Source organism: Morchella sextelata, assembly GCF_020137385.1.
Source record: "Morchella sextelata strain SCLS chromosome Unknown scls_22, whole genome shotgun sequence".
Classification (NCBI taxonomy): Eukaryota; Fungi; Ascomycota; class Pezizomycetes; order Pezizales; family Morchellaceae; genus Morchella; species Morchella sextelata.
The window spans coordinates 883663-906470 of record NW_025408637.1 but is presented as its reverse complement, the minus strand read 5'-3'; the positions used below and the strand labels follow the sequence as shown (position 1 = coordinate 906470).

General features: G+C 48.0%; 6 protein-coding genes across 6 annotated transcripts; 4 read left to right on the top strand and 2 right to left on the bottom strand.

Moving 5' to 3' along the window:
• Positions 1–1236: 1236 nt before the first annotated feature.
• On the top strand, positions 1237–2403 carry H6S33_007143 (uncharacterized protein; the record flags this gene model as incomplete). The annotated part of the gene is made up of 3 exons (XM_044838492.1): positions 1237–1247; positions 1311–1976; positions 2031–2403. 3 exons carry the CDS (start codon positions 1237–1239, stop codon positions 2401–2403), a joined length of 1050 nt encoding a protein of 349 aa, XP_044689307.1.
• Positions 2404–3280: 877 nt separating this feature from the next.
• Positions 3281–3843, bottom strand: H6S33_007142 (uncharacterized protein; the record flags this gene model as incomplete). Its single annotated transcript, XM_044838491.1, has 2 exons — positions 3281–3782; positions 3833–3843. 2 exons carry the CDS (start codon positions 3841–3843, stop codon positions 3281–3283), a joined length of 513 nt encoding a protein of 170 aa, XP_044689306.1.
• Positions 3844–5654: 1811 nt separating this feature from the next.
• Positions 5655–6134, top strand: H6S33_007141 (uncharacterized protein; the record flags this gene model as incomplete). Its single annotated transcript, XM_044838490.1, has 1 exon — positions 5655–6134. One exon carries the CDS (start codon positions 5655–5657, stop codon positions 6132–6134), a length of 480 nt encoding a protein of 159 aa, XP_044689305.1.
• A 254-nt stretch (positions 6135–6388) lies between these two features.
• On the top strand, positions 6389–9886 carry H6S33_007140 (uncharacterized protein; the record flags this gene model as incomplete). The annotated part of the gene is made up of 3 exons (XM_044838489.1): positions 6389–7183; positions 7247–7717; positions 7814–9886. 3 exons carry the CDS (start codon positions 6389–6391, stop codon positions 9884–9886), a joined length of 3339 nt encoding a protein of 1112 aa, XP_044689304.1.
• An 857-nt stretch (positions 9887–10743) lies between these two features.
• H6S33_007139 (uncharacterized protein) lies at positions 10744–12360 on the top strand (the record flags this gene model as incomplete). The annotated part of the gene is made up of 3 exons (XM_044838488.1): positions 10744–11044; positions 11662–11850; positions 11912–12360. The coding sequence occupies 3 exons, from the start codon at positions 10744–10746 to the stop codon at positions 12358–12360; spliced, it is 939 nt and encodes a 312-aa protein (XP_044689303.1).
• A 2576-nt stretch (positions 12361–14936) lies between these two features.
• H6S33_007138 (uncharacterized protein) lies at positions 14937–15386 on the bottom strand (the record flags this gene model as incomplete). The annotated part of the gene is made up of 2 exons (XM_044838486.1): positions 14937–15324; positions 15376–15386. The coding sequence occupies 2 exons, from the start codon at positions 15384–15386 to the stop codon at positions 14937–14939; spliced, it is 399 nt and encodes a 132-aa protein (XP_044689302.1).
• Between the last annotated feature and the right edge of the window lie 7422 nt (positions 15387–22808).

Here is a 22808-nt window from a genome sequence, read left to right as displayed (position 1 = left end):
GTTAGTACAGTGAAAGCTTGCTATAATGGTACCTTCTATAAGAGTAATCTTTCTATAACGGTAGCACTTCTCGGTCCTTTTTGCCCCGATTTTAGTACAATCACCTCTTATATAAGGGTAATCTCTCTATAACGGTACCAAATTCCACTCCCGAGCGTACCGTTATAGCAAGCTTTCGCTCTACTGACAACAACACCACCTATTCGCCAATCTTGAACAGAGTCTTCGTTATAGATGGAGCATCCTATCCGGACTACAAAGTAAGCGGGTTATTAGAGTGATATCCCATGACTGACGACCGGGCTTTCTTGGTGAACGGTTGAACCTTTCACCAAGTTCAACCCGCTGGCCAGCAGGGCGCCCCGTTGGCCAACTTGGCGGATAGGGCGCTCCCTTGGCCGGGCGAGCGTCTTGGTCAACCGAGCAGAATATTATTCACCCTGTAGCACTTCGCGATGTTCTATATGAAATCGGAACACGTACTATCGGTGAACGTTCCTGGACAGGACAAACTATGCGAGAGCGTTCTTGAATTGTAAATACTATACAGGAAGACTTCTCAATTGTACGAACTATTCACTAAACCGACGCCATCATTGGTAGTATGACATTATTGTACAGTTCGGGAACGGAGAACATCATTTAAGCTTGAAATTATAGTTAATGCTCGATGTTTCCGTCATCAATGTGATTTTCTCCTCCCCTCCTCCTAGTTAAGGTTTACTAATTCTCACTAAAGAGTACTGAGTACGGTGCTTGTTATAGCTAGATAATTAGGGGTGTGGTTTTCTATATCAACGCCTAAAGACCAACAAGTATTGAGAGGCTATATGGTAACTATATGTAGTTGTAGATGCGCTAGGTGTTGGGTGTACGCCTAAACTATTATATTAGTATTCGGGGCTTCATATGATCTGCGTGTCCGTATGGTGTTAAGTGTGCGCCTAGCGCGGTGGGGTCTTTCTCTGCTAACCTCATGTGAAAATACTCCGACCTATAGAGATACATGTATGTATCCTGCCCACTTGGTCAGCCCCCGCGGCTGAAGCGCCAATCACGGGAAAGCGTTGCAACCCCGCATAATTCAGGCCTCCAACCCAAGCGCAGGCAGATAAGTCGGCATCACAACCTACAACCTCCTCTCACAACCGCCACGCTTCAAGCTCCAAGTTTACTTCCCACCCACAACCCACCACACACCCATCTCCTCCCGCAATCCAAAACCCCCCCACAACCATGTCACTCGGGTACGTTCCCCCCCCCCCCCCCTCCTCCTCCTCCCACAACAACCCCACTGCCCCCCCTCCCAGCACACGGACAGCCGACCTCCTCGTCCTCGCCACCCAGGCGCTCGCCCACCAAACCTCCGCCGGCCAACACGCGCTGCTCTCCGCCGACGAGCGCAAGTCCGCGCTGCTGCAGCTGATGGTGACTGTCGAAGTCGCCGCGAAGCTCGCGGAGGTGGCGCACGTGGAGGCGCTGGCGCAGCACGCCGCCTCTGGCGGGGCGGAGCGGGGCGACACCGAGGCGGTGACGGAGCGGATCCGCGCCGAGACGGAGCGGATGAAGGCCGAGGCGGCAAAGATCGCGCGGGAGGTTGAGAGGGCCGTGGCGGAGACGGAGCGGCTCAAGGCGGAGGAGGGGGTGGTGGGGAGGGAGGCGGAGCGTGTGGGGAGAGAGGTTGAGAGGACGGTGGCGGAGCGGGAGAGGACGAAGGTGGAGGCGGAGAAGATTGGGAGGGAGGTTGAGAGGACGGTGGCGGAGCGGGAGAGGACGAAGGTGGAGGCGGAGAAGATTGGGAGGGAGGTTGAGAGGACGGTGGCGGAGCGGGAGAGGACGAAGGTGGAGGCGGAGAAGATTGGGAGGGAGGTTGAGAGGACGGTGGCGGACACGGGAAGGTTGAGGGTTGAGGTGGAGAGGGTTGAGAAGGAGGTTGAGAGGTCGGTGGCAGAGACGAAGAGAACGAAGGTGGAAACGTAGAGGGTTGGGAAGGAGGTTGAGAGGACGGCGCAGGATACGGACAGGCTCAGGGTGGAGGTGGACCGCGTCCAGAGTGAGAAGGCGAGGACCGAGGCGGATACGGACAGGCTGAGGGTGGAGGTGGACCGCGTCCAGAGTGAGAAGACGAGGACCGAGGCGGATACAGAAAGGCTGAGGGTGGAGGTGGACCGCGTGAAATATGAGGAGGTGAGGACCGAGGCGGAGACGGAGAGGCTGAGGGTGGAGGTGGACGGCGTGAAGAATGAGAAGTGGAGGACCGAGGCGGATACGGAAAGGCTGAGGGTGGAGGTGGACCGGGTGAGGAGTTTGAAGGCGAGGACCGACGCGGAGACGGAGAGGCTGAGGGTGGAGGTGGACCGGGTGAGGAGTGAGACTGAGTTTCAGAGGGTGCTTAAGCGTTAGAGTGCGCTGGTGGTCTTATCTTGTGAATGTTTCTGGCGGATAGCTTTGTTTGTGAGAACCAGCAATTTAAGAAATGAGTACATGATTAAATGAGTTTTTGGTGTAGAATATAACTACAAAGGTGTTAGAGATCTGTGCATTCAAGTACCGTAGTGCTACTTCTAGTGCTCATCTGGAAAAGTCGCCATGAGAAACAAACATGAATGCATTCCGCCGTGAACGCCGCCAAGGCAAGACTTCTACCGCGGACACCGTAGATCGTAGGCGTCTTGCGGCGTGTATTAAACCGTTTTGAGCCAACAGAAAAAAAAAATCGGCAAATAAAAAGATCAGCGTCCACTAGCTGGAGAAAGTACTCGCGCTGCCGGATTGAAGCCGCTCAGACAAAAAAGGTAATTGATCTGAGCACTGCAAAAACGTGAGCTCTTATTGGCTGCCAGATCACTCACTACAGTTCTTTGAGCGGCTTCAAACCGGCCGCGCGAGTAGGTATGATATTTTCTACGCCGCTCACAGTGGCCACTGCAACGGTATCAAAAGTACAACCGCGAGAGAATGGCTCTTAACTGTGTCAATTAACCTGATCACCCCAACCTCGTATAGCAGGTAGATCTTTTTTTTGTTGCAACGGAAGGTGGCTTAAAATGTCGATTAGCCCCAACTAGCATAGATTGATAAGGGTCAGGGCTAGAGACAGGAACACAGTGACGGCTAGCGTAAAGAGAAGTTGACAGCTGCAGCTTAATTGTACCTAACTAGCGAGAAATTACCCTCCTCTCCTTTTCCTCCCCTCAACGCTCCTCTATCACTAAAACAAACAAAGCAACTACAACCAGCCTCTCGGACACACTTCACCCCCGACCAAAGTACCCCACGTTCAACTCCTAGACGGCCTCGATAACTTTAGCCCAGTCCCCCGCCTCCTCCGCCCCGCCTCCGTGACGTCTATGGCCCCCCATACAGCGTCCCAATCCACCTCCACCCGCCTCCTCTCCATCTCCGCCACCGACCCCCCAGCCTCTCCCCCCACCCCCTCCAACCCTCCCACCCCAGCTCCAGCCCCCACCTCCCCCGTCCTCGCCACAGCACCTACCTCCGCGGCGAGTGTCTGCGCCCCCGTCCCCTCAGCCTCTCCCCCCACCTCCTCCCCCACCTCCTCCCCAGTGAGCGTGTCCACCCCCGTTCCGACCAGCTCGTGCTGGCGCGTCACCGCATCCACATACACAGCGTCCGCGAGCTTCGCCCCCGCCTCGGTCGCGACCATGAGCTGGCGCAGCGAGAACGCGCGCTCCTCCGCGGAGAGCAGGGCGTGCGTGGTGGGCGTTGTGAGGTGCAGGAGCGCGTCGACGCTGCGGTGGAGGAGGGCGGCGGTGTCGGTGCTAGTGGGCGTTAGTTGTGAGGTGAGGTTGGGGAGGGGGGGAGGGGGTACCCGAGTGTCATGGTGGTTTTGCGGGGTTTTGTGGAGTTGGGGTGGAGTTGGGGGTGGGGAGGTGGGCGTGCAGGTTACTAGAGTGGGTTGCCTGGGTTGTTGCAACGCTTCACTCTTTGGTGGTCGTCCGATTGGCGCTTCAGCCGCGGGGCTGACTAAGTGCACGAGATATGTATGGTGCGTCCAATCATAAAGGTAGTCAAAAAATTGGGGCGAGGTCGAGGTAGTATAACTTTCCAACGAAATAAATTATGAAAAATCTGGTTGGTTAAATTGAAGTACTAGTGATGAAGAAGAATTTTCCCAACCAGATTTTTGATATCTCTCCTGGTTAAAAGGTTATTCAAGCTTGAAATTCGGTATTTTAGTATGTAAAATGCGCCAAGCAATCACAAAGTGGAACAGGCTTGGCAGTAGGGTAACTGCAACCTCACCACACCTCAACTACACCTTTACACACCCAAAGATGGTAGGCAACAACACAACCAGTTTTCAAGAGTAAAATTCATAATTTTGGGAGGTTATCCAGCTAGATACTGTGAAAAGGACTTGTCTTAATCTCGAAAACTCGTAGAGTTATGGTGCATAGAGTAAGGGGACAATAATGTTGCATCCCTATCATTCCCAGCCCCATAGCAACCACCCCCACCAAATAATTTTGAGCACAACAACCACACAAGATATTATTCTCCTCTTCGGGAACATAGTAAATAAGATGTAGCTTAACAATATAGAATCCTGAAAATAATTTTAAATTAAGTAAATAATGATTTCTAGCCTTTTTAACAATGAAAATACAAATCCTATCCCTATTTGTGCATGTAAAAATTCATTTTAACTTTTCTATATACTTTTAAGCTAACCGACTATTACCTCCCAGAATTACAAATTTAACTCTTGAAAACTGGTTGTGTTGTTGCCTACCAGCTTTGGGTGCGTAAAGGTGTAGTTGAGGTGTGGTGAGGTTGCAGTTACCCTACTACCAAGCCTGTTCCACCAACCAAACCTGACTTGTCACCTTTTGTCACCTTTATGCGTGGGCGCACCATACCTCTCTCATGTAGGTAGGAGTGTTTTCATTCATCTCTTATATATAAGAGTCTTTTCGCCAACGGCCGTGAGAGTCGTTAGCACGAAATTAAAATACCCAAGACTCTGTTGCGTATCATATATCACTTTTCGACTATCGTGCTTAAGCATACGCTGTCAAATACTTAGAGTACCGGTCCTTAGAATTATTCTTTGGGAGTATTTCTCATACCATACAGGCCAAGGTTCCCCCTAATACATGCAGGCGGTCTTGGGTATTTTAATTGTAACGGCAGTGAAGCGGGTTGGCTATGTGAGTTGTCTGGGTATAAGGGAGAAGGATTATGTAGTGTGGTTGGGTTTAGCGAAGCGGGTTTCTATTATGTTCTGTTTGTTTCTGTTATGTGAGGGTATGAGTCAGCATTGGGATAGGGTATGGATATATAAGGGGGGCGTTGTCTTGTGATTTCTTGTTTCTCTTTCTTTCTCTTTTCTCTTTACGCAACCTCTGTATTTCACAGTTACGAATACTATTTGGTTCGCGCTACGTCATAGAGTTTACCCGGTATACTAGACCAGGTACGACCACCCATAGTCCATAGTCCACGTTCCCGCCTTGGTAGCAAACCTCGGCTCCATAGTCTATAGTCCACGAACCTCCTTACGTCTACGTCGTCGCCTCGGTTGTATTCCTTGACATCATCGTCCATCGCCCATAGTCCCCGTTACACTTAGGTTGCGTCCTCTATCGCCAACCAATACAACACCACGTTACTTAGCTCTGGTCGCGACTATGTCCGACACTACTCAGGATACGCTATTGCAGCGCCTTTCAGAATTTCTGACCACATATGGTCCCCTCCCAACGGATATAGACTTCGGTGATGAACTTACCGAGGCCCATAATCTTATTGCTGAATGTTTGGAGGCTTTTACCAAGCCTTCCGAAAACCCCGAACCCGTTATCGACACGGCCCAAGAAGAGGTCATTATCGGCCTCACCAAGGAACTCGAAGCAGCTGACGAAAAGGCTGCCGATCTATTGCAAACCTTGTCCGAATGCCAGGAAGACTTTACCGAGACTATCCGGGGCCGCGATGAAGTTATCGTTGCTCTCAAGGGCGAGCTTGAGGAGTCTAAGGCCGAGGAGGAGGAGCTTCAGTATCGCCTGGCACTACATCAGGAAAGTCTCGCCATCGCTGACGAGAACCTCGCTGATGCTGAAGATGAGATTCTTCACATCACCTCTGTTGCAAAAGCCTGGGAGGCCTAAGCTAATGCCATCATCGCTGATCTTCGTTCTCGTGTTTCTACCGCCACAGTCAAACATCAACGCCGACATGCCTCCACCAAATCTCGTTACTTATCCCCTCACTCTCAAGATCCCCGTACCATTAGCAATTGGCGAGAAAGGCCAATTGAACATGTGTCTCCAAAGCCGGCGCTAAAAGGTCAGCCCCTTTGGTAGAAAATGGCAAACCAAAGGGGCTAGCCCCGCCACCAGTCTCTATTATTTCTGCTGCTGCCATGTCTGAGGACAAGATGTCCGAAGACTCTCTTGTCGTTACCTGCTCAGTTTCTCAGAATTCTGACTCTTTTATACCCACCTATGCCCTTATTGATACCGGAGCCTCTGGATACGCTTTTATTGATGAATCTTTAGTATGCCACAATAATCTCACAATGACCCACCTTAAAGTACCTCGTCAGGTAGATGTTATGGATGGGAGGCCTATTGAATCAGGAAAGATCACTCATATTGTCAATGTGTCGCTGGATATCCATGGTCATCGGGAAACTACATCATGTTTTGTAACGAAGCTGGGACACTATCCAATTGTGATGGGAATACCTTGGATGAGACGTCACGATGTTACCATTTGGCCGAAGGAAAATTTACTTGTTTTTGACTCTCAAAGCTGTTGTCAACACTGTTCACTCAGTGGAACGACAGTCATTGTCCATGGAATATCGATCCCTCTACCGGAACATCATACTGTTGTCATTTCAGCAGTTGAGAAATCCACCTTCGAAGTCAAGCAACTAGTACCAAAGGAGTTTCACCATCGTCTCCATATGTTCCAAGAATATGATGCTTCAGTCCTTCCACCACATCGGCCGTCACATGATATTGAGATCGTATTGGAGGAAGGTAAACGACCACCGCACGGACCGATATATGGATTATCCCAGGTTGAATTAAAAGCACTACGGGAATACCTTGATGAAAACCTACCTAAGGGATTTATTCGGGCCAGTGAGTCACCAGCGGGAGCACCTATACTGTTCGTAAAGAAAAGTGATGGGACTCTCCGGCTCTGTGTGGATTATCGAGGTCTTAATGCAATCACGGTCAAAAATCGATATCCGTGACCATTGTTAAAGGAAACCCTGGCCAAGTTATCAAGAGCGCAATACTACACCAAGCTGGATCTACGTTGGGGATATAACCAAATCAGGGTAGCCGAGGGAGACGAATGGAAGACGGCGTTCAGGACTCGTTATGGACATTTCGAGTATACTGTAATGCCGTTTGGATTAGCGAATGCCCCTGCCACATTTCAACACTGGATCAATGATATTCTACGTCCTTACCTCGATCAATTTGTAACGGCATATCTGGATGATATTCTGATCTATTCGGAGACTCTGTCGGAGCACAAAGAGCATATTCAGAAGGTTCTGAAGGTACTTGATGAGAATCATGTTCACCTTAAGCCTGAGAAATGCGAGTTTATGGTTCAGGAAACAAAGTATCTCGGCCTTATTCTCACCCCGGATGGGAATAGGATGGATCCGAAGAAGGTTGTCGACGTGTTAGAGTGGTCTACACCGCAGAACCTTCATGATGTTCAGGTATTTTTGGGATTCGCTAATTTCTATCGACGGTTTATCCTAGGATACTCAAAGATTGTTGCCCCACCTACGGCTTTAACGAAGAAAAATCTTTAGTTTGAATGGACGGATAAAAGGGAGGAAGCATTCCAGACATTGAAAAAGATGTTTACCACGGCACCCATATTAGCGCACTTTGATCCGAATCGGAAAATCGTAGCAGAAACCGATGCATCCGACTATGTTTCTGCTGCAATCCTGTCCCAACGTGATGATGAAGGAATTTTACATCCAGTTGCTTTCTTCTCAAAGAAGCATTCCCCTGCGGAATGCAACTATGAAATCTATGACAAAGAACTTCTGGCAATTGTACGATGTTTTGAGGAATGGCGACATCATTTGGAAGGGGCACAATTCCCAATCGAAGTCCTCAGCGATCATAGGAACCTCGAATATTTCATGTCAACAAAGTTATTAAACCGTCGACAAGCCCGTTGGTCGGAATTTCTTTCACGTTTTGATTTCGTCATTCAATTTAGACCAGGGAAACAAGGGGCAAAGCCAGATGCATTGACTAGGAGGTCGGGTGACCTACCTAAGGAGGGGGATGAACGGTTGACGCATCAAAGCCAGGTGGTTTTGAAGCGAAAAAATTTGAATTCAAAGCTAAGTTTGTTCGCGGGTTCTTTTTCAAATGAATCCGCTGAAGGAATGTCCACTGTAGAAGAGTTGTTTTTAAATGCTTACCAAATTGACAGTTTCCCGAATAAAGTACTCGCGATGCTTCGGAACGGCGTCCGTCACTCGAATAAGATCTCGCTTGCCGAATGTACGGAAGATAATAACGGTCGGCTACTTTACCGTGGCGCACTCTATGTACCGGATGTCAACGACCTTCGGCTAAGACTTCTCAAAGAATACCATGACAAACTATCAGCAGGACATCCTGGTAGAGCGAAGACCCTAGAGCTTTTGAATCGAGAATACTACTGGCCACAAATGCGAAAGTATGTCGACCAGTATGTTAGGAATTGCAATGTGTGTGCCCGTAGTAAGGCACCACGTAATGCGCCTTATGGAGTACTCCATCCCATGCCAATACCTGATGGACCGTGGACGGATGTGTCAATGGATTTTGTCACCGATCTCCCCGAAAGCAATGGGTATAATGCGATTCTAGTTGTGGTAGATAGACTAACCAAAATGCGACATCTAATACCAACAACTAAGGAGGTAGACTCGAGGGAAGTAGCGAGGCTGTATATCGATAATGTTTGGAAGCTACATGGACTACCTAATACCATGGTTTCCGATCGGGGAACTCAGTTCGTTGCAGAATTCTGTAGGTCACTATGCGATCGTCTGAAAATATTACCAAAGTTCTCTACTGCGTTCCACCCTCAAACGGATGGGCAGACGGAGAGGATTAATGCCGTGATGGAACAGTATCTTCGGAGTTATGTCTCCTATCAACAGGATGACTGGGCTCGATGGTTACCAATGGCCGAATTCGCAACCAATAACTACGCTTCGGAAACAACAAGAATTTCTCCGTTTTATGCCAATTTGGGAAGGAATCCAAGAATGACTTTCGGCCCTCTGGAACATGATAAGACGACAGCGGAAGACCAAGCAAATACCATTGCACGAGAGATGAAGGAGATACTAGACGTTTTACGAGCTGAATTGTTCCGAGCACAAAGGATTCAAGAAGAGTCGGCCAATATAAGTCGGACTCCAGCGCCCCACTATCGTATGGGGGATAAAGTTTTCCTATCGACCCGCCATGTCCTCACCAAACGACCCTCGAAGAAACTCGATTGGAAGCGTATTGGACCATATGTCATTAAGCGAATTGTTAATCCCTATGCCTACGAATTAGAACTTCCCCATTCTATGAAGGTCCATCCTGTGTTTCATGTTTCGTTACTGTCGCCGGAAGCCATTGATCCCCTACCGGGTCAGCAACAATTGCCGCCACCCCCAGTCGAAATTGAAGGTCAAGAAGAATGGGAAGTCGAAGACATTTTGGATTCCAGAAACCGTCGGGGAAGGTTTGAATACTTGGTAAAGTATATTGGTTATGATGAAGCTTCGTGGCAGCCATTGTCGGATGTCGAACACTCGCCCGATGTCGTCAAACGATTTCATGAATGTTACCCACGGAAGCCTAAGCCTACCAGGAGGTAGGCCTTAGAGGGGGGAGTGGTCTGTAACGGCAGTGAAGCGGGTTGGCTATGTGAGTTGTCTGGGTATAAGGGAGAAGGATTATATAGTGTGGTTGGGTTTAGCGAAGCGGGTTTCTATTATGTTCTGTTTGTTTCTGTTATGTGAGGGTATGAGTCAGCATTGGGATAGGGTATGGATATATAAGGGGGGCATTGTCTTGTGATTTCTTGTTTCTCTTTCTTTCTCTTTTCTCTTTACGCAACCTCTGTATTTCACAGTTACGAATACTATTTGGTTCGCGCAACGTCATAGGGTTTACCCGGTATACTAGACCAGGTAAGACCACCCATAGTCCATAGTCCACGTTCCCGCCTTGGTAGCAAACCTCGGCTCCATAGTCTATAGTCCACGAACCTCCTTACGTCTACGTCGTCGCCTCGGTTGTATTCCTTGGCATCATCGTCCATCGCCCATAGTCCCCGTTACACTAATTTAGTGTTGACACCTCTTACGGTTTGTAGCGAAAGGACTCTAATAGAGAGGTTTTGCTGTGGCCGTCCGATATCGAGTGCGTTTGCATGCTGCAAGGAAGTTGTCTATGAGGGCGAGAATGAGAGAGTAGAGGTTTTGCGCACCTGCATCCGCTTATGCGCCGAGGCCTGCGCTGAGCACCCAAAAACCGTTTTGGTGTGGTCGCGCTGGGGTGCTGGTGGTCGCGCTAGGGTGCTGGTGGTCACGCTGTTGTGCTGGTGGTCGCGCTGTTGTCACGAATCATGTTGGCGTTCGCCACTTTTGTATTTGGATCATGTTCGCGTTAACCACCCTTTATAATATGGATCATGTTCGCTTTCACTCACTCATCTCAACTCAACCTCACAATGCCGACCTCAAAGCCAAATACTCAGGCTGCCCCTTATGGCTATACAGATACAGGCAGAATCAGGAAGAAGCCTTTGAAATCCTCAGTCCCACTTCCAGTTCAAAATCAAAACCTTTATGAGAAATGGAGGGGTAACCGTACAAAGTTCCAACAATACCCAGCATGTTTTAAAGACCTCAGTCACCGGCCTGATTCCCATATAGCTGTTTGGCAACATCTACTCTATTTTGCTACCAAAGATCCAAAACCTCAAGAAGTTCATGATGCCCTTAAGAAAATAAGGGATCAGAAGCCCTCGGGTATGTACTCTCTCTACATCCATTACTAATATCTGCTATATCTGCTAACTGGCAGCCAAAAAGCGGAGAAAAAAAAGCATGAAGAGAGAATTAGTTCTGCGGAATGGAGATCTAGGAATCCAGAGAAAGCTAAGCGAGCTTCAGTTAAATTTGCAATAAAGCTGAAAATTGAGAGAAATTTGAAGCGTTTGGGAGAGTTTTCAGAGGAAAAGTGAAACAAATTGCTTGAGGAGAAAATAGTGGAATGGGATTCAAACAACTAAACGTACTAGTAGTGGTTTTGATAGTCAATTGAGTAGTATTAACTGCATATAAATCGCGTTCATGGTCGCAACCAAAAAGACAACAACAACGCGATCACCATCATACTTGACGGACAAAGGGAAACAATATGGAATAGAACCTTACTCCCTTACAACAGTCAGTGCAGCGCGTATTTGGCTCTGCCTATGCAGCTCTCTCTGTTGATGATATAAATCAAAACTTGAGTATTGTAACCGGGGAATCAATCACAGTATCAAGCTGTCCTCCGCAACGCTATCAGTCCCCAGTGATTGCCGACACCCAAAGTAGTAGTAAGTGATTACGCTGTACAATTACTGAGGGTGAAAAAGTAGTGCTCATGCGCTTATGTGTTGACTACCAGGCGGAGCATGTACAGGGAAAGAACAGTGGTTTTTGGCTCTTGATTTCTGAACTGTTGGAACAAAAGTCGGGTGGTGTAAAGCTCAAGGACCCGCAAAAGACAGTTAGTTTGATAGTCGCACGAAGAAGAGCTGAAGTACGTATGCAGGAAAGGGAAAGTGGTAGGTTAATCTCATAACTATGATTTTTTGATCGTCATTAGTTGATAAATTGATCTTTTAGGTACTGTTCAACGGGAAGATGAACTGACGCAAAAAATTGATGCTTGGATTGCACATGAGGACCAATTGGAGAGAATGGAATCGGACGCTGCTAAAGGAAATTCAGCTTTGGCTAAAGAAGCAGAGGAAGCGGCAGTCCATCGTCGCAATATGTTGGTCCCCTTAGGTGAAAAAAGGAACAGGGACGGGGAATTAGATTCTGATAGGGAGGAAAGTGATGAGAGTGTTGCGAAAGAGGTTAGAAAAATGAGAAAGAAGAGGAGACCTGTTATCAGTAGTGAGCGTTCTGCTGATACACTGGCTGTTGTTGCTGGGGTGGAGAGTTTGGGTTCCGGTATGGTAACAGCTGTTCGTGAGCTTGTGGCTTCTAGACAACCACAAGCTCACCAGCTTGTGGCTTCTAGACAACCACAAGCTCACCAGAATGAACGCATTGATGGGAAGTTCTAGGAATTACAGGAGCAGTTGGCAAGGGAAAGAGAGGAGGATAGGATAACAATAGAGCGACAAAGAAATGAAGACAGGATGGCGGAGGAAGCACGCAGTACAGATTTCCTCTCTCATATTTTAGGGAAACTTGATGAGCTCAAAAAACTTTAGATATATATACAAATAATATCTTTAACCCAAATACTCCTCCAATGTCGGCGGTTGACAATCAAATCGTTGGCTTGTTTGATTACCGTATATACAGCTATGTACATTTGCAAGTAAAACAGATACAGTAAAGTATGCTGCGACAGGAGAAAGACCTATTTTGAGATTACTTTTATATCCGTTAAACCCCCATAATGTCAAAACTTTTCCAAAACTATGCTCAACACTAACCCGGAAACCTGACATTAATGCGTTGACCTCTTGTAATACTGGATTCAGTGAACGATGGGGGAGAGCTCTGTAGGCACTCATAACGCCATATGAAAGTGAATATGCAGGGTCTCCATATAAATAACAGCAGTCCTCTGCTCTTTGACCGATATGGAGTTCTCGTAAACGTTGTTGTAACCCTGATTCCATATACATGCTCCAATCACCGCGACTTCCTGGCCAAAGTCCCGTAAAATGACTGATAATACCATCGGGGGTCGTTGCTGCTTGAAATTTGATTGAATGACATTTTTTGTATCCAGAATAATAAAGTCTCTGATTTTCCGTAGGGCGACATATTGCTCGCATAGTACCATCAATAAATACCCATATATTTCCTACTCCGAGTCCCGCCGTTTGTTGAATTACATTGGCGTATCTGCGAATTGCTTCAGGTGTAAGTCGCTGTTGATCCCAATCCAGTCTATTCAAATACCGATTGAGTAGGTATGTAATGGTGTCGTTAAAAACAACTGACAGCCAGGAGCGGGACTTTTGGAAAAGATACATTATTTCCTTATACCGGCAGGGTACGGAGAGTCTGTAGAGAACAAGACACATTGCTGTTTCTGGAGTGCATGTGTATTTTACCCTCAAGTTCATTTCCTCCAAGTTGAAGAACCGCAACATATGATGAATATCGTAATGAGTAAATCTGTTTGACATTGTTAGGTGGGAATTGAATCGGACTAGCCTGAGTACATGCTTACCGGAAAAAAGCTAAACAGTAGGCTTCACTCAAAAGGTCTAGGTCAAACGGGATGCCAATCGCGATTTCCAATGGTTCCCGGTACTCTGAAACATCCTGATCATGACCCCGAGTGTAAAGGTGTAGGCAAAGAACTCCAGCAACACTCGCTACTGTAGTAGAAAGTAATACAATAACATCCTCCTCTACAGCCTGATCACTCATTGCTGGTCTATCGATATCGGTTACCGTTTTGAAGATGTGAGGATTACTGTCTCGCTACGCACCTCGACGCATTATTACTGTGAGTATCACTTGCTCGCCACTCACCTTGGCGCATTATCAGATGCTATTCTACATCCGCTTATGATATACTCATGCTTGGTATCCGATAACGAAAATGATTGACCTACACTGCATATATGCAAATATGCATGACTTCACTATGCGAAAACCCCGGTCTCGGCCGCAGCAAAACCTCTCTAATAGGTACTACTTCGCCAATATCTGGCATGCGGCAAGCACCCTTTCCGCGGTAAATGCCGCCAAGGCAAGACTAATCTACATGCTACCCAGACCCGCACCATATATAGGTCGTAGACACCGGCCCAAACCTACCCGAACTCTCAAACACACTCTAAAACCCCGTCTCAGCCTGTTTGGGAAAATGCCAATGCTAAGCGATAGTTCTGTAGCTTTTAAACTTGTAATATTGTAAACCGGATTCCGCTCGCTGAGTGACTGATGTTGCCACTAAGACGAGGCAGAACCCTCCCTATTTATACATATTGGAACCTATGCCAAGGCCCGCTTTCTAATACTAAAGAGATAACGACAATAGAATAAGATAATCAACCCGAAGATAACCCCAGTAGAAAAGCGCCCCCGCATAGTCCCATTCCTCCATTCTAATTCCGACACGTAACCATAAACCCCGCAATTGCCAGTAACCGAGCTGTATCATGCTATTGCCCTAGAGCTACTTCCCTAAGTAGAATGGCCTGCAGCCATAAGCCCCGCTTCTATTCCGTTCCGGGTGAGACACCCAATAGTAAGCGTGCCCTCACAACAGCCTAATACTAGTGTGGTTGCACCCGGTGCCCCCACACCCCTCGGTACCTTTCTATGCTGGTTCCCTCGTTACCCAGCCGTACTCGCATCACAACCCATCACTCATATTATCCTTGTTCCTTGACTTAGGAGCAGTGTTCGTATTTCCTGTAACACAGCCCTCACTCAACTTCTACACCGAGCCCAACCACTCTCTCCGTCTCCACCACCACTGACCTTTCAACCCCCGCTTTCGTTAAATGGTAGGAGTGCGCAGGTGCAGGATTACTGGATAGAGTTTGAGAGCATTGTAAATTGATAACAATCTAACTAAGTCGTGGCCTCTCTTCTTATACCTGTCTTCCCCTCCCGCCCGTTCTTTGCCCCATTCCGTTCGTCAAGGACGCAGGGAGCATTTATTCTACCTGGGGCCGCGATCAACTCCAATTGTGGACGTACTCGTCCGCTGCGACGGCGGTATATACTGCGGCCAAACCCTCGCCGTCTTCGCCGACACCACGCTGATTGGCTCAACCTCCGTCTTCGCCGGAACCAACCTGACCGGCTCAACCTCCGTCTCCATCGTCTCCGCCACAGCGGCGCGTGTGCTCACCCCCGTTCCCAGTCCGCCCGACGTCACCGCATTCACATGCACGGCCTCAGCGAGCTTGGCCCCCGCCTCGGCCGTCACCTGGACTGTGTGCAGCGCGGTCTTGCGCTCGCCCTCGGTCGTGCGGCCGTGCTGCGCCGGCGAGAGGATGAATGTCAGCGCGTCGAGGTTCTGGCGGAGGAGGCCGATAGTTTCGGTGCTGGGTTGTTAGCGGGCGTGGGTTGGTGGTGGGCGCGGAGGGGATACGTACCCGAGTGTCATGTTGTTTGGTGTTTCGGACTCGCCGTGTTGAGAGCGGGGTTGTGGGGTGGTTCGTGGTGGGGTGGGGAGCCGGGGATGGCGTCGAGTTGGAGGCCTAACTTGCGCGTCAGCCGCAGAGCTGACTAAGGGGCGCTTTCGGGCTGTTGGTCGGATACATTCGGACGTTGCACAGAACGTATTGAAACACCTTCATCTGGAGAGGAAAGAAGGCAGATGCCTGAATGAACCGTACACTCCGCTGTCCCCACAGCAGGTGAATAGAACACTACAGACCGGGAATGATAGTACGCAGCCCAGCTGTAGTACGAATACCCAACCACCCACCCCATCTCTCCCCCGCAGTACTACTACTCCAACCCCACCCGGGAAGATAAAGCCGTCAAACACCCCTCACATAACCCCACACAAGCGCCTTTACCACCCCCCCACCACTCGGTCCCATATAAGCGAGCATATAAGCGAGCCGTCCAGGGCGTAAGCGCCACGTTACGACATCCGAGTGATACGCTGTGACGCACCCCCGGCATTCTCCGGGAAAGTCCGATCAACCTCAGGCTCATTCCAATCTCTGCTGAGATATATACCAAGAGCTAGTCTCGTTCCTGGACTGTGCTATCTGTGGCTATGTACACCATGTGCACAGCCTGGTGTAATAAGTCTTCGAACTTCCTCCAAGAACTGTCGGAGTGACTCGGGGGGCTCTCGGAGAGTCTAGGCAGTTCAGAGAGATTTTAAGACCCCAAAATGCTTGATCTTGTAAGGCAAACTCGCAAAGATTTAAGGTTCACTAGGGATATTTAGGTTCAGATAACTTCCGCTAGTGTTGAAATTTTACGCTAGTTCGAGGTCTTCTCGGGGTGTGCTGAGCCGATATAAAATACCCCGAAAAGGCTCCCCGGGAGCCCCCCGAGAGCCCTCCGACGCTAATTCATCCGGGAAAATAGATCACTAAATGAAAAAGATCTATTACACTAGACTGTATCGTGTCGGGACATTCTGGCCACGAGACTGACCCAGAGCTAGATCAGGTAACCCACGGCGCGATACCTACCCCCTCATTGACATGGTGAGTCAGCCAGGCGGTAGTACTTTACCTCGATGAGGATTATCCACTGGCAGTATTCAAAGAGCAAATAGAAAAACCTATCAGAAACGAATTATTTAATGTGAGGCACTGCTAATCTCTGCTGGATCGATCTTACATATTGCCGATCGGATTCTTACAGATTCAACCCTCAAATTCGCAGCCTCCCTCTTTGATCTGGTACTATCCATCTCTAACAAGGGTGACTCGTGTTGACTTTTAATTGGCTGTATTACCATTACCGCACACAAAGAACTAGGAAGATACCTGGCTCAGTGCATGCACGGTCTAGGCTGTGGCCTTGAGCGTTTTATCTGTCCAAGGGATAAGCTGAAGGACTACCTATATTTAATTACATATCGATCCCATCGGATATACGATGACCAACGTTTAAGTCAAGGGGAAAGAAATGCGTCATATTACGTATGTTCTGACCCATACGCCCGTCACGCCCCATTTGCTGATAGCAATGTATAGGCCGACCCAATTGGCTGCTATCATCGGATGGCGTTACCTGTTCATCAATGGGTAGCATCCACTGAACCAAATACCCACTCATGGCACAGCCAGTGGTTGGGCTACCCAAATATTGAACAGTAAGCCGATGGGTGCCCACCCATCCTGGAATCTCTACAACATTGGCTCTAGTACTGGAGATGTTCTGGTTCACCCGCGAAGCCGGTTCAGTCGGGAAGTTGCAATGACTGAACTAGTTCAGTCACGAAGTTTCCTAGTCGAACGGATTACTTCCTAAGTGGACTATTGATATAGAAGAGGAGTCTAGTGAGGAGGCCTATTCAGTTCTTCCAGACCAGTCACGAAGTATTGTATTCTGGCAATAAAGAGTAGCGCTAATATATACATATCTATTTACAAATATTAATCTGTTACTTTCTTAAGCGGAGAACCCTAGAACTTGAACTGCTTTGCCCTGCCTTTGCGAAAATTAAAGAGCCATCCCCCCTACTTAATACCTGTTTACTTCGGGCTATTAGTAGTTCCCTCATATCTTTCGCGGACAGTCTTTTCTTTCTCCCTGTTGTAATTTTCTCCCGAGCACTGTAATTTTCTCCAGCGCACTTGATTTTTCTCCCGCGTATTTTATGAGTGATATATTGTGATGGACGCCATTTGTGACCGGGTCCCCAGTGATCAACGCATTTGGTACCATTGCCAGTTGATGGGGCCCGAGTCGCCAACACCTTCCCATTGGTCAATAGGTACAAGCGAAACCTTAATTTTTGTTTCGTTTCTTGAGTGAACCATGTACGTTAGCGCACTTCCCCACTGGACTGCTTTTATACATCAACAGTCCAATCAAGAAGAAATCAGTCCGGTCACGAAACTTCGTCACTGAACCGGTTCACCCACGAAACGTCCCGACGGAACCGACTTTGTGGTTGAGACAGAACAGAGACAAAGGCTCGAGGTGTTTGAGCGCTGGAACTAGGCTCAAGCGTAGACTCAATAGAGCGTATTTATTAAGTGTCATTTTTGACAATTGACATTTCAAAATTGACGGTTGCGAGAGGCAAAACTGACACTTCTCCTCCATAGGGATACAAAATGTGTAAGCCACAACAACAGGATGATAACTACTATGGTGTCCTGCAAGTGCATTTTGTATCCCCTTGACGTATTTCAAGCAACCCCACCCAAAATTGACACTTGTGGATGCCACTTTGGAAAGTGGCGAAGTGCCAATTCCCAGAATTGATGGTTAGCAAATACGCTCTAATATCTGACATTTATATCAGAAAATAGACCTTACAGTAGGTCGGCATATAGAGTTCGTATTGAGGATCAATGATCTCGGACTATTGTCGAGTACTACTGTTTTGCTACGATCGAGGCTTTTAATTAACGACCTACTCCACGAAACCCTCCTCATGACTGTGAATAAAAATATTTGGTTAGCGCACGAGTATGTGTGTGGGTGTAGGTACATTGCTGAAAGTCAGTGTTCAATATCGTTTGGGATATAGGCAGGAATTTTATTCGCTGTCTCTGAATGGGCTACCCACCTGTACGCCATTACCTGTCTGTGAACGGGGCAGGCCATATGATGATATCATGCTGGCGGGTAGCGTCCTCAATTGCGCCAGAACACGTACGATACCAAATCATGAGCTTGGTGTGTATGCAATCGCTGTCCCTGGAACATACGAATCCCCAGTCTAGTTTCGAAGGAGCCTATATGAGTACGTATAGGAAGGCTGACCTTTGTATTGGCTCAGATGGAAACCTGCATGCAGACATCTCAATGGGTACACCCGGGTATCAAAAGAGTCTGTACCCAACCCGACCCGGCCTCAGAATATGTGTACCCAACCCGGCCCAACCCATGGGTGTTTTAACCGGGTAAACCCGCCGCTTATATGGGTATAAATCCGGGGGTATACTATTTCTTTCATGTAATTTGGGAGATATTTGAGAATTACTATAGTGGGTATTTGAAATATATTATCTTTTTTCAGCGATGAAGTGCCTTTTTCTCACCCATGAAATAGCTGGGTATACCCGGGTCAAAATATAGGCCATACCCGGCCCGACCCGTTGAAGAAATGGCCGTACCCAACCCATACCCGCCGGGTGCTACCCGAGTGATGCCCGGGTTGGGTGTCACCCATTGCGATGTCTGGAGATCGGTCGGGCCAATCCCACCCATATCTCCAGATGACCCGACTCGCTATATAGCCCGCATATATTTCAGTCTCGGATAATTACCGTCAGAGTATGAAAGAGATACCATCAGAGTGTGAATCTGGTTTTTATCCGACCAATATCTCACTTTCAACCTCATCCGACGGCATACAATTAACCAATTTCAATTATCAATCAATCAATCAATAGATTCCAACCTCGGGGAACGTCAACCCATGCCCCGACACAGAGATACCAAATCGCTGAAATCTGAATGGGACCCTTGAGGATCTATTCCTGCCGGATAAGAGTTTACAAATCTATTGATACAACCAGAATGATTAGTCTCCTTCCGCGATTAACATGCACCTCTGACCCCAAGCCACCCGGACTTCTGAACTTCATGCCGCGGTGAGGAAAGCGCAAAGCCAAGATCTCGTGTAGGTATTGGGCTAGAACTAACAATGATGTTTAATTTACACAACGCCTGTCGGCGAACTTGCTCGGAGTTGAGAACCCTAACCCTTTGAATGAGTGAGGCATAGTGAATCACTTGGTCTTGGCATTCAACTTCAGATTCGATCTCTTTCCTCTTCATTTTTTTTCCTTTCTTTTCTTCGATGAATACTTGGATTACTGCATACGGATTGAGATGCCAATTGTGGAGCATAACAATCCACGGCTATCAATTGATCGTTGGCTATAGGAGTGGTAAAGAACGATCGGGGGTGAGCATGTGGTTATATTTCACGCTGTACGTATGTCTCGTTTTCCTATAATCTCGGATTCGTTGAGAAATCAGGTAACGCTATAGGAGCATGTTATCAATGTTGTATATACTTTAGACTGTAATAAATTACCAAGCCTGGGGAACACTAGATCAATTGAATACATTCCGATACAAGAACGTGTGGAGGAAAAAAGCAGTATAAGTGGAAGAGTTAAATAGGTGTAAGGACACATAGCTGAAACAAAGCAAAACTAAAGATACAGAACAAGTGGGCCACCCTAAGATAAAGGGGCATAGCGTATACATAGTCAGGCAACAGGGTAGGAAAGACCCGCACGACCGAAGGAATAATATAGGGAAGGTATAAAACACTTCGTCAATAAAGGCCGAGGTATTCTACAGAAAGAGGTAGATAGCACGTATGTACCTGTAGTAAAAGGAATGACGGAAGACTACAGGACGGCATGTACAGAAGCCTCTGATTCATTTCTAGATTCGGTGACTACATGCAACATCGATCCCGACCCCTGATGCCCAAATACGCAGCCGAAGCGAGTTCGGCAGCTATCTCATAATTTCCTTCCTAGCACCCGGCCAGTATAAGCATTTTGCTTCTCAAAGCCGACGTGTCCCTGGAAGCTCGCGGCGGAGTCGAAGGCACACAATATGTGGAAGTCTTTCTATCCGTGCCATATCAATGTTTATACGAACACTTAGGATTTGTGTCTTTCGACCTCAAAAAAGAATCTCCGGAATACGATAGGTGTCAACCCCGAGAAAATGGAACGGCGCTTACGTGGTGCGGCCGGCCACTGCCTCAGCTGGTGCTTGGGTCGTCATGGCGGGGTTGGGCTAGGGTTGATATACCGTTTGCTACGGCGACGCAAGTACGTTAAGGTGTCGCTGTTACGGGCAGCATGGGAATATTCCTGGGTGGCCCTCGTTCTTCCTCAGCTGCCCAAATTCCTACTTGGCCTGTTCACCTAGGAATATCAAGGGTGACCCGATCATTTCTGGGGTGATAGCTTCCACTCAATCTGTATCCTTAAATTATGACATTATGGCGCTCGTACTGAACCACCAAGAAGTGAATGGGAGAAAGAAAATTGGTCCGGCTTTTCGCACGGTATCAACGTCTCTTCACGGGAAAGGTCCTTTTCCAATTAGGACGAGGTCCATATCAGCAGGCAGTATGAGAGTTTTCAAGCTTTATAGTGTGAGAAATGACCTTAATGCGAAAAATGGCAACATTACTAGGGCCACCCAGGAACTGGTTGCATCGTCCGGGAATATTCCTGAGTGAACCGGCCACTTGGGAATTTGGGCACCTCAGGAATCCGCAAGGCCACCTAGGGATATTCCTATGCTGCCCAGGCCACTTTCTTATCACCCCGAGCGGCCCGTATTCCCAGGTTGCCCGTAACATCGCATCCCGGGCGATTATTACCGGCGCTGCACTCCGACGGAAACTGTTACGCATGGGCGTCCGACCCATACAAGCGGTTTATATGTACAAGTTCTAAGAAAAATAACATCGGGACATGGAGAGCTACTCGAATACCTATTTTATGTTAGTCTGCGGAGAACTCCTAATGTCAAGGTTTGAGTTCCGCCGACGAGGACCGAGCAACACACCGCTTCTGAGCCTGCATAGTCGGTAATCTGATATAGACGTGATGATATCTCGATCTCCTCGCGAAACCGTATCATCTATCGCGATCAGCGGGGGTAATGTCAAAGCTAATCACGTGCGATTATCTTATCCGAGCTGCCAATAAACGCCTTCTTGAGCCGTCCAAGTAGGACATTGCTCCAAATCTCTACAGAACCTCCATAGGTGGTTTCGAGTGTTACCTGCTGCGCCTACCATGACTCAGCGACCTTCCTACAATGAAAAGAGACTACTACGGCGGTTGGTGGTGTCTGACATCAGGTACAGGGCTGTGGTTAGAATATGAGTATGATATGGATTGTAGGAATACGTTTATATCTCTTTCTACTACTCCCCGCTATCCTTCTTCCGTGTCTACATGACGTTAAGGCCCACGTTTCGTTCTAGCTTACCGTTACCCGTCTTCCTTTTTAGTACTGTTTTCGACACCCCCGGACTGAATCGCGCGTATCGCTATCATTGAGAATTGCTGTTAATCAATCTCCGTTACATCAACCACCGATTAACCAAAGACTCTGTACCTTTTCTTGGTGTCCAAAGATTCCGCATCCAGTGGTGGTGGTGGATGCGGCTAGCGGGTTAGGGTTTCTCCAGATAACCTCTTCGCTTTTTATATTCCGGTCACTTATCCACCGCCTTAGACCCAATCGACTCTGTCTTATGTACACTTGACTCATAACTCCTCCAGTATCGATAAAACGAACATCTCTAACGTTAGCGTAGGTAATCTCCCGAACCCCTTCGTCCGCCAGCCCACACTCAAAGTAAATCCATGATAAAAGGCCTTGCGCATACGTAGTTTCTTAAAGCATAAATAGCTAACAACTAGAAGGTGTAACCTATATTCAGATTATTATTACAAGAACGTAGATATCATGGCTTGTGGAGCGAATGTGTCATGTACGATCACTCGGTCACGTGTCCGTCGTCAGATATCACTCGCGACGTGTGTTCTTATTCCGGCGTGTAGTTGGCGATTGAAGGATTACTGATTGGCAGCGGTCGAGGATGCGCTAGTACTCGTAGCGCTACCATAGTCTCCACGGAACTGGCGGGGAATATTGGAATAGATGGGTTGGGGGCCCGCCGTTTCTAGGGCCCGTCGCTCGCAGGACCTGGCGGTATGGTATTTTGAGCGCCTTACTGTGGCTTTCTATTTCAGAAGACAGTTGGAGAATAATCTAGAGTCTCAGGAGTTTGGTTGATTGCTCGTTTCTCGTACTCTGTGGCTTGTTTGTTATAGGCGCGCGTAGAATCATCTAGAATATTTGATGTTTGCTTATGTGTCTTTTT